The following is a 10,947-nucleotide window of genomic DNA, read 5'->3' on the forward strand; positions in this document are numbered from 1 at the left end:
GGGGAATTTTGCGTTAAAGAGTTTACTTGCTGCCCAGTTCTGAGTAGCCACGAGAGTGCTATTTGGTATAACAACAGTGGTAGTGTACACATTTGACTGTTTAGCCTTTGGGCTCTCTAGCACTTGACGGAGCCTTAAGTCAATGCTGCTAAAAAATGAACTGTTTTCTGGATGGTTGGTAATACTGTGGATGCCTCAAAATTAGGACTGTACAAAATGTACGTTCTATCTAATTGCAGGTTGAAAATCGTTGGAAGCAATCTATATTTGATCACAACCAGCGTGTATAAGGGACTGGTTGTGATAAGTATTTTCACTGCATGTTTTCATGCAGACATGAGTTTTCTGATCTTCTATCCTGAGAACTGATCTCAAACGCTCAATACAGAAGGCACACAATGGCAACTGTCTTCAGTGTTGGTGGGGTGTTTTTTATTCCTTTGTACACCTGGGTTTTTTTTGTACTGCACTTTTATATAAAATGTGCCTTGAAATAGTTGTAATACATAGTTCAAGGAACACTACTGGTTTTATACTGTTGTATTGTGAATCTCCTGGGATGAACGAGAATTGAACAGGTTGTTATTTCTGCATTGTCTCGTTCTCTGCAAACAAAGTCAGTATTTTAACAAAAACTTAAATGCATGCATTTTCCTTGGTGGAATCAGTGAAGGAGCCTTTGCTGCTACTCTCTGTTGATGCTTCTGTTCTGTTGTCCCAAGTTACTTTTAAGAGTAGCAGTTGGGACAGTTGGGAGTGCATGTCTGAGGTGTGTAAAGTGCAATGCAGACCTGGTATAGCATTTGTGTGTTTTCTTTTTAGTGAACTGAGTTTTATTTAGTAATCTGAGGTTCTAATCTTCAAAATAGTTGGGCAATGTTTTATGACTCAGACTGATCCTCGAAAATTCAGTTTTAAATTAAAAAAAGACATCTAGCTGTCACAGAAGGTGATGTATTTGAACTGTTTTGATGACTTTATTTAAGATGGCATTACATATTTAACACAGAAGTTTCTTAACTGTTTGTGCTTCAGATCATTAATATGGTATCTAAGAGTAGTGTACTTATGCAGGTTTTTTTTTTTTTGAATGAGTAATGACTTAACAGCAAAAGAAACCTACAGGAAAACTTTACCTTTTAAAAAGTGATACATCTGGAATGATTTTGCTATAGCAGTATCTAAGATTTTAATGATCTAGCATCAAAAGAGAGGTAAGACTTGCATTAATAAATTGTTAACATGTTACCAAGCCATTTGTAAAGCTCACTATAACATGTGGATAGAGGCATGCTGTGCAGATCTCTTGTTTAACCTGGAGTTGAGAAAGCTATTCATAACATTTAGATACAGGTTAAGTCCTCAGACTCTAAACGTTTGTGTACAGCTGAGGAGAGACAAGTAACTTAGTACTTCCTTTTAAGCAAAAGTTTTTTGAAGATTTTTTTCTCAGCAAAATTTTCTTGAAATTCAATTTCTGCAGCTATGACATACTTATAATATGCATCCTATAATTTTAAATTAAGTCGTGTGAATGTGCATAATTCATCCATGCAGTAGCTGGAATAGAGAAAATGAGTTACTTCCTGGTAAATAATTGAGGCTGTTCTCATTAATTGGGTTGAGATTTTATTGATTTTTATTTCTGGAAACATGAAGAAATTGCGACTCAAAGTATCTGTAGGATTTTTCATTCTCATTGTCCTGCACCCCACACCCTTAATTGCTTTAATTGTCCATCCTTGTATGGAACTTAATCTTATTCCATGGCATCTGAACTAATTTTTGAAAGAGATGATGCTCCTAGTCATATCTCTAACTGGTGTTCTTGGGGTAACATCTTATCTGCAGCCCCAAGCAGTGTTAGTTCTGGGCCTTAACTGTGGATCAAGGTGTCCAGCCTACTCACTGCTTTTGTCTGGAGGGAGAAACAAAAGGGCATGTAATTAAAGGGTTGGCTGTGTGAAGCCATTCCAACCATCATTAAACATAGAGTATACACTTGGATTAAAAGTGAGTAAAATGTAATTTCTGGTAAGCTTAGTACAACAAACATTAGTCTTCTGAAATTTAACCACTTACATTCTTACAGGTTTTGTTGCATGTGTGTTCAAGAGGATTTGCTGAGCTTAGTTTTACAGTTAATAGGAGTTATTTTAATAGTTACTGGATTTTATATTCTTGCATGTGTTATCTTTTTTGTAAAGTGCAAGGGGAGGTTACTTGGTACCATACTAGTTCAGAACATCTGGAAAAATTTTGATGGGAAGAAACAGCATTATAGGTAACTATGCAAATTTCTATACAGGTAATAAATATTTTACATTTTGGTAGGAGTTTACATGAAGAAATTAATGGGATTCTAAAAGTGTCCCAATTCCAAGGTAACTGGTACATGCTAATTTTACAGTTGACATTGTTTTGTGAAGAGAGAAGCATTAAATGACCTAAGCACTGTGAACTTCTTCAACTCATAGCGATGGCGAATACAGTAACGAGAATTTGCAAATGGCTAAAAATCATTGCATGTCTGCCTAGTAACTTTTGGGATATGTCACTTTGGTTATCTCCAAAGGGGTCCTGCTTTACACAGAACGAACATCTCTAAGGAAACTTGCATCTTAAGTGTGCGACTTGGACTGTATTAGGTCAGCACAATTTAAACTTCAAGGACCTGGCATTGGACATCACATCAAGAAAGAAAACAGGTTGCTGCCTTTAGCAGAGTTTCAGGCTTCCAGGACTTTACACAGCCAGATTCCTTCTGGAGCAGCCCATCTGAAAGATTTGTGAAAGTCACTTGGAAAATGTTAAATGGGACAGAGTTGGCAGAACTTAAAAGTTGTCTAAGACTTGAATGCTTAAAAAATAGTTGATAAGGAAATTGCTATTTGAAATTCTTTTGGTTGGGTATTTTGGTTGCAGGAGAGAACCATGGCTGTGTTTTGTAGCAGAAATTTCTTTCCTGTTCTTTTTTAATCCACAGAATTTCTTTCAATCTTTGTCACTTGTTTAAAAGCAAAACCAAAAAAATTAAATTACCTTCCTGGTCTTGAAAAGTAATGCAAGTCCTGCCATTGACTTTACAATAAACCTGCTCAAATTTGGGTTGTTTTTTTTGTTTTTTTTTTTTCTTTGGCAGAGCTTATGCTTCTGTAGAAGAGAGCACAGCTTCATTATGCTGCTGTGCCTATTAAAAGGAGCCAGTGATTGTGGTTGCTATCCAGACTTTGGCAGACCAAGAGCCTTAAGGACTTTTAATTTTTCTCTTTTTATGGAGTCAGCTGTATTGCCTATATATTAATTTGCATATCATTTCCTATAATGCTTTACAGTGCAATTTTTATCATGAAGATTAAAGATGTGTAATGTTACCCATTCAGTAAAGAAAATCTTGTCAGTTAAGTACTTTTTCCTGGTTGTTTCCCACTTTTCAGAAACTGGGCATCCTAATAATCATTGCTTATGATCTGACATCTGTCATTCTGAAGGAAGTAGATTAATAATCCTTCCTTAATTTCTAGTCAGTTTTAATTGCATCTTACTTTCTCCTCACCATGCAAGATGTGCTCGGGAAAAGCTGACCATAGACGTCTTGAAACGCATTGTGTACATTACTATCAAATACATAAATTGAGTTGAAAAATAAATGGATGTTTTAAAAATTAGTATCTGGCCAGCATTCAGAAGAATCTCATCCTCTCAAAGAAAAAAAATGGATGTCACTGTGAAAAACGAACGTGGGATTTAGTATTCTTCCCTCCCAAGCAACTTTCTCTTCACCCAAACTGAATTATTAAATTTTACTAGTACAATCAATGAAGATCTGTTTATAATTCAGTTTACATGTGTAATTTTTAAAGTACTGAATGCAGTACTTCATTTTTCAAATTACAAGGCACATCTTTAATCAAATATTTAACGCCATTGAGAATTAGCACATGCAAGACTGTGCATATGGATAATCCAGATGTTGCTATCAAAAAACAATATGCTTATTCATATTTGCAGTAATAAAACTTGTCTTCCGCTTTATGGGACAGCGATGGAAGATCAACTGGCATTGGAGCAGCACGTGGTAACTATATAGGGAGACTTTCTGCTATGACAATTATGTTGAGACATAATGTTCCTTGAATTGTGACATGCAGAAATTGCATCTCCTTTTTGTCTGTAATGGTAACTGAGGAAGATTACTGAAGGTTTTATATTCATGTTGTGATAGATGGCTCTTTCCTTTGCAGCCAAACAGGCAAAAAGTTAATGGCGAAGTGTCGAATGCTTATCCAGGAGAATCAAGAGCTTGGAAGGCAGCTGTCCCAAGGACGCATTGCACAGCTTGAGGCAGAGTTGGCTTTACAGAAGAAATATAGTGAGGAACTAAAAAGCAGTCAGGATGGTAAGGGATTTTTTTAAGAAAATAGAAGTTGCCTTGCACTTCTGCTAGTTTAATTTCCTGGTGATAATGCATACTGTAAAACCATCTTTGCCAGACTGAAAGGGCAATATGGAGTAAAATACAACAACTGTAAGTCATCACTGGTCTTAATGCAAAAAAAAAAGGCAAAACAAACAAAACACCCTCAAAACCAAAACAAAACAAAAACCAAACCAAACAAACACAACAACCAAACCCACACCTAAACCAACCAAATTAACTCTGGGGGACTGGTGGGATTTTTAGCTTCAGTAATGCAGCATTTGAATTTGAAATGGCCAGATTTCATACTGTGGGTTTTGCTATTTAATAGAGAATGCTTAGGCTGCACATGTTACTGGTGAACTGGTAAGATAAAAGCTCTTAATGTTGCATGAAGCTAAGCATGCACTGAGAACAGGCTGTTTCTTGTTAACTCTGATACATTTTGAAATTACTTTCAAAAGACCAAGAACTTTTTATCAATGCCGAAGAGTGGGAAAAATATAATTTCTTAGATAGCTCCGATGAACTAAAATTTCATTATTGGGTTTACAGTACAAATTTTACAGTATTTTAAACCTAAATTGAAATCAGCTATGAACTCTGACCTCTTGCATAATTTAAATGGGGGAAATGCAAATTTTAAATATCTTCAGTTGACAATTTGGCATAGAATCAGTGGGGCTTCTGCTAGAATGTTAGAGTAATTATCTGATTATTACAATAAGTCTTGGGACATGGGCTATTTAGAAATCACATAAACCTGGTGATGTTTTTGTTTTACCACTGGAGTCTGTAAGATAGACTAGATTTGATTTGGCTTCATTAAAGTCAGACATACTCTGTATTTTTAAAGATAGTTTCAACACACACACCCAGGATCATATTTTTGAGGAAGTAGCAGTATGAAATAACTAGAATTCTTAAGGTAAATTATTCTTTCTGTAATGACATGCTGTTGGAATAGTTACCCTTTTGCTTTTTAACGGCTGTTTAGGTAATGCACTTCATCTACGTTTATCAAGTTCATAATGGAAGCAAGTGTGGACATCATTTAAAAATTTCTGCTCTTGAGTGCCTATAGTGAACAGTAAGCTCCAGAACGGAGATGTTCTTTAGCCACTATTGCTTCTTCCCCATATGAACACAGATGATGACAGTCCTGCAATAAGAATTTTTCTAATTTTCTGTTGCAGCAAGAACACTCTTTAATTTTATGATTTTTTTTTTTTACAATAATAAGTTTGCATTTTACTTGCTCCATCATGTCAACGGTGCAGTTGAAGACTAAGGGAGACGGTATTTCTTTCACTGTTTGCAGGTCAAATTTATTTTGCTCCAAAATACAGTCCTAACTGTAAAATCCTTCTTGATACACAACTGCTAAAAAACCCTGTGGAATTAGTTAACAGTGTTGTTAGTGAAAGTCTTTTAAGCATCTCCTTACACAGGATTTAAAGGATTAAAACCAGCAAGAGCTGAAACTTCCTTAAAATGTGACTAAAATTTTTTTGTCACTGAATAGGGTTTTTGTAATTACTCAGTTGTGGTATATACAGATGTGATTCATGGTCACTTTTACAGTATTTCGGCTAAGGTTTTATACTTGAGTAAAAGTAAACAGGAGGATCTACTTGTGAAGTATTAATTGTTGGAATTGAGCTGTTTTCCAAATATCCTCCTTTTTTGCCCAGGACTTAATTTCTTCTTGTATTTTGAGGAGCAGTATAAAGAATACGCTAGGTAAGAGTTGAGCATTTCCTCCTCAGAGGCAGAGTATCAAAACCTGTCCATACCTGAAGGTTGAAAAGTAGTCTGTTGAAAAATTTCAGCATAAGATGTTGAGTTACAGGATTAATTTTTGTCTTGAGATTGAAGCTATATACGGGCTATTAAGTGTTTGCAACAAATGTGTTCTCTTTATATAGAATTGAATGACTTCATCATCCAGCTTGATGAGGAGGTAGAGGGTATGCAGAGTACCATTCTAGTTCTCCAGCAGCAGCTGAAGGAGACTCGCCAGCAGCTGGCACAGTACCAGCAGCAGCAGTCGCAGGCCTCCAACCCAGGTACGAGCAGGACTCCGTCTGCCGAGCCCCCGGAGCAGGGGGAGGCTGTGGGGAAGGACTGCAGCCGCCTGGCAAACGGACCAAGCAATGGCAGCTCCTCCCATCAGCGGACGTCTGGGCCTGGATTTTATAGGGAGGGTAGCGGCACGGAAGATGACTTCCCGGCTTCTCCAGGGAATGGTAATAAGCTGTCCAACCACTCTGAAGATAGAACTGGTAGAGGAAGCGGTAGCTACATAAACCAGCTCAGTACTGGGTACGAAAGTGTAGACTCTCCCACTGGCAGTGAAAACTCTCTCACTCACCACTCAAATGACACAGACTCCAACCATGATCCGCAAGAGGAGAAAACGGTGAGCGCGAAAGGTAACAGAACTGCGGGTTCTCGTCATGTCCAGAATGGTTTGGACTCCAGTGTAAATGTGCAGGGTTCAGTTTTGTAACATTTTTCTGCAACGTTTTTATACAGTGTCATTTAAATTGGGAGAGGATACTGTCCAGAAGACGTTAAAATTAGTGCATACTTGTCACAATTTTGCCTTTTTGTGGGTTTCTTTTTGCTTCGATACCTCTGCCACTTTGGAAATTTTAACAGTTAATTACGTTGAATGTTGCTAAAAGGACGTTTGTGTAGCTCAAGTTATTTTTATATGAGTTAATGTGAAGTTGAAAATGGAAATTATTTCCATAAAGTATAACATAAATGATGTCTGTACAAAATCTGTGTATATCTAGAACCTGTGCTGTGTAAGGGCATTCTTACTCATACTGTTATACTTGCACCACCTTCAAGAGTTGTCATAATAGCCGTGGGTTTATGACTGCCAAGTTTGCCCAGTACAGTAGTTTTATCACTAAAAGATGGACTTACTGAAGGAGTCCTGTAGTAGTTTCAGTGTTAATTACAGTTTTTCCCACCATACATCTGTGCATTTTCTCCTTAGGTGACCGAATGTTTATGAATTGTGTGCATAGTTACTCAGTTTTTAAGAACTGTTGTATCCTGTTTATGCATATTGCTCTGTGACTCCAATATTATCTTACCTGTACTGACCAAACCTAAATAAAAACTTTTAATAATGTAATTTCCTCATTGTTCTGCATTGGCTTACATGGCTTATTTGTATGCAGTGTATTTACAGGACTTGCTCTTTTACTGAATTTGGTTTTGTGTCAATCCTATCTAATACAGCTTATGCCAAATACCTGAAGTTACTGGTGTGCACTATCATGCTAATTCCAGGCCAGCCTGACAGTGATTATTCTTTAGGTTTTGTCCTTACTGGTAGACAAAGAAAAGGGGGGGGGGAAAAAAAAGCTAATAAAAGTATGCCTTAAGAGTTAGAACCTGGCTTTTATGAAGATTAAAACCCAAACAAACCAAAAAGCTAGAAGTATCCAACAGGTAAATGTATAAATTAAATTACAGAACTCGTAAGGAGTTAGTAATTCAGCCTCTTAAACCAGATATAACTCCTTCTGTTTTTAAATGCCTGCCTGAGGGAACTGACTTCTTAACAGGTGCAGAGAATGAAAAACTTAAGTTTCATTAAGTGTGCTTTCATTGTTCAGTAGCAGTGAGTTACAGATTTCTCAGAGCCTGAAATTCTGGTGGTTATTTTCTGGCTACTGGTTTAGTGATGGTAGCATATAAGATGGAAAAGGACTCTCTTTTAAGCTGTTCAAAGGGAAGACAAAATTATTTAGCAGTATACTTTTGGGTAGACTTGAGTCTTGTTTCAATATTTTCTGTGAATCTTGTAATTGCCAGATGACTACAAATTATCTCATGTGGCCACTAAAACAGTAGTAAATGGCTTGTAGCTTTGCAATCAACTGTGGAAACAAACTCGTTTGAAAGCAGCATTTCTACAAAGTTCTAGGACATACCTGAATTTGTTTCAAATTTGCATACTTACAAAAATTCCTAGGTTACAGAAGGGTTTGTGTGGCACCACTTTTAAGTGGCATATTGTATGGGAACTAGCATCTACAGTAGTATATTGTCCAAGAAAAAGATATAATTAAAATGCTACTAGGAGCTGTCATCTTTCAGAGACATGCTAGTCCATGGACCACTATTTTTGTTTTTTAGGGTTCATTTAAATGTATTAAAACAACTTGGTAGTTGTTGCTGCAAGTGTAAATTCTATTGGTGATACTTGGTTGTTTTTTAATGCTACTTTAGCCCCCATTGCCTGAAAAACTGGCTAAGTAACTGCTTCAAAGGGAATTGACAGTATTGAAAAAAAAACAGTACCAGTATCTGGCACCTGAAGTAATTTCTAGTTTACAAAAATCCCCGGTGGTGATCTACCTACCTCTGCAGTTGCCAGTGCTTTATATTTGACCTTAGCATTGTATTGTTTGGTTATCCATAGTGCATGTGTATCTACCTCCCAGATCCTGTACATGGATGTAGTATTTGTAAGCAGCTTAAAATGCTGGTAACAGGTTATAACAATGGCTTTATCTGATAATAGAGATGGTAAAAACCCTTGTGGGGCAATCTGTGGTCACAGTTCAAATTTCAATCTGAAATACACAAGCAGCTCATATCAAAATGGTAGACAACTTTTCAGCTAGTGTAAGGATTTAGAAGGATGTAAAATTGCTTTTAATTGTGCTAATGTTAAAAAAAACCAAACCTACATAGCTTTCAGGTGGTGACAGCTTGCTACTTTAATCTGTCAGTTACTATAGGGCATTAATGGCTTAAAACCTCATGTAAAGATTTTAGTTCTCTCAAGACTTTGTGGTACATAAGCTTTAATTTGCTGCTTCAAAATTTTTAGCTCTTCAGTTAATTTTTAAATACAAATTATACCCTTAGTTTAAAAGCTGTGGAGATGTGGTGCTTGGGGATAGGGGCCTAGAGGTGGACTTGATCTTAAAGGTCTTTTCCAACTAAAGTGATTCTATGACTAGAAGTTAGCTTAACTTGCTGGAGGAAAAATCATTGTAAGGCAAGATAAGCCATTCTTGTCATTCTCTGCCTAGAGGGCATCTTCTCAGTAAGCCGGCTGGGGTGTTTGGTTTGCTTTTGTTCTGTTGTAATGTTTTGTTTTGGATTTTTTTCCCACCAAGATGAAAGCAACCCAGCAACTGCACTGGTTAATAGTGATATGCATCATAACATTGACTTGCTTTCATGGTGCACTTACTGCAAGGCATAAATGAATTGCAGTATAATAATGCATATAGAAATGCTAAAACCTGTAATACCCATGTTCTCTCCTGGCTATCAGTGCATATATTATCACAGTTAATAGTCCTGAATATAGTTGATTCATTTTAACAAAAGATTGTGTTTTATTGATCACCAAAAAATACAACATACTCCTTTTCATATTAGATACTCACTAAATCTTTTATTTTTTCAGCATTGAGGTGGAATCTTGTTTCCAAAGCTGTTGGCTTTGGATGATTCACCTATTCTATTGATAAAACAGTTACTTTGCTCAGATTTCCAGTGTACCACTGACTGATAGGTGAAACTAAATTAACATGGTTTTCTAGGGTGTATCAAGAAGCAAGGGGATGGACACATGACTGTACTGTGCCTCACAGTGGGCTGAGATTCCCTGTTTGGTCATTCCAGGTGGATTTCCTGGCAGCTTCCAAGATACGGTAATTGATATTCAACAAGATTCTTCAGACCTAGCCCTCACTGAATATTTATAATTGGTGTTTTTATAGACTAGTATAAGTGGGTTCTGTAAGATCTTTAGAAACACGTGTTTATTTAAGAAGGCAAAACTGAAGAGATTGAGGGTTTTGGGGTAGCAGGGATGATTTCCATACAATTAAAATTTTACCTAATATGCCTTGTCTACAGGGTATGTCCTAACTGTGAGGGAAGAGTTTCCCTTGCTGGCTTTTCTAGAGAACCAATTTTTAATGTATTTTTGAACTCATTTGCACTAAAATGAATTATTACTAATGAATTATTTTAGTTGATGACGTTAAGGTACCTGAATGAATTATTACCAGGAGGAAAGCGAGATGCGCACAAAAACAAGGAAAAGAACAGATTAACAAGTATTAACAGATTAAGAAGTAAGTCGCAGACAAAACACCTGAAAAGGTATTTGTAAGCGCTGCTGGCCCTGTCAGTAAGGTGGCAGACACGGCTTTTCCGGGCAGGTTTTCAGCTCTGAATACAGCTGCCTTGTGCGCCCTGTCTCCTGGCCGTGCCGCGGGGAGAAGCCCCTGGCCGGCATCTTTCCGCTTGGCAGAGGCTCCTCTGAGGCCAGTCCCGCACCGCCGCCGTGCTTCACCTCCGCTTGCAGTACTGAGAGCTGGCTTTGGAGATAACGGCTCTCGGTAGTGGTTCTGTTTATAATACAAAAACGTATTTTTCCCAGTTTGACGAAATGGGGAGACCACAGCGCTGACAACTGCAGCTCCTCGAAGCTCAGCCCCCTCAGCTGCCCGCCCTTGGCACCGCCCGCCCCG

At 37.4% G+C, this 10,947-nt stretch overlaps 1 protein-coding gene across 1 annotated transcript in view; it reads left to right on the plus strand.

Annotated features, from left to right (window-relative positions):
* The window catches only part of WTAP (Wilms tumor 1 associated protein), a 24,882-nt gene extending 17,308 nt beyond the window's left edge, over positions 1 to 7,574 (plus strand). The window contains exons 6-7 of the mRNA XM_008946061.1: positions 4,245 to 4,399; positions 6,349 to 7,574. Coding sequence (XP_008944309.1) covers positions 4,245 to 4,399; positions 6,349 to 6,932 — 739 coding nt within the window. The 3' untranslated portion in view covers positions 6,933 to 7,574. The remainder of the gene's footprint in view (positions 1 to 4,244; positions 4,400 to 6,348) is intronic.
* Positions 7,575 to 10,947: the final 3,373 nt, after the last annotated feature.

Source organism: Merops nubicus, unplaced genomic scaffold (assembly GCF_000691845.1).
Source record: "Merops nubicus isolate BGI_N331 unplaced genomic scaffold, ASM69184v1 scaffold18558, whole genome shotgun sequence".
Lineage (NCBI taxonomy): Eukaryota > Metazoa > Chordata > Aves > Coraciiformes > Meropidae > Merops > Merops nubicus.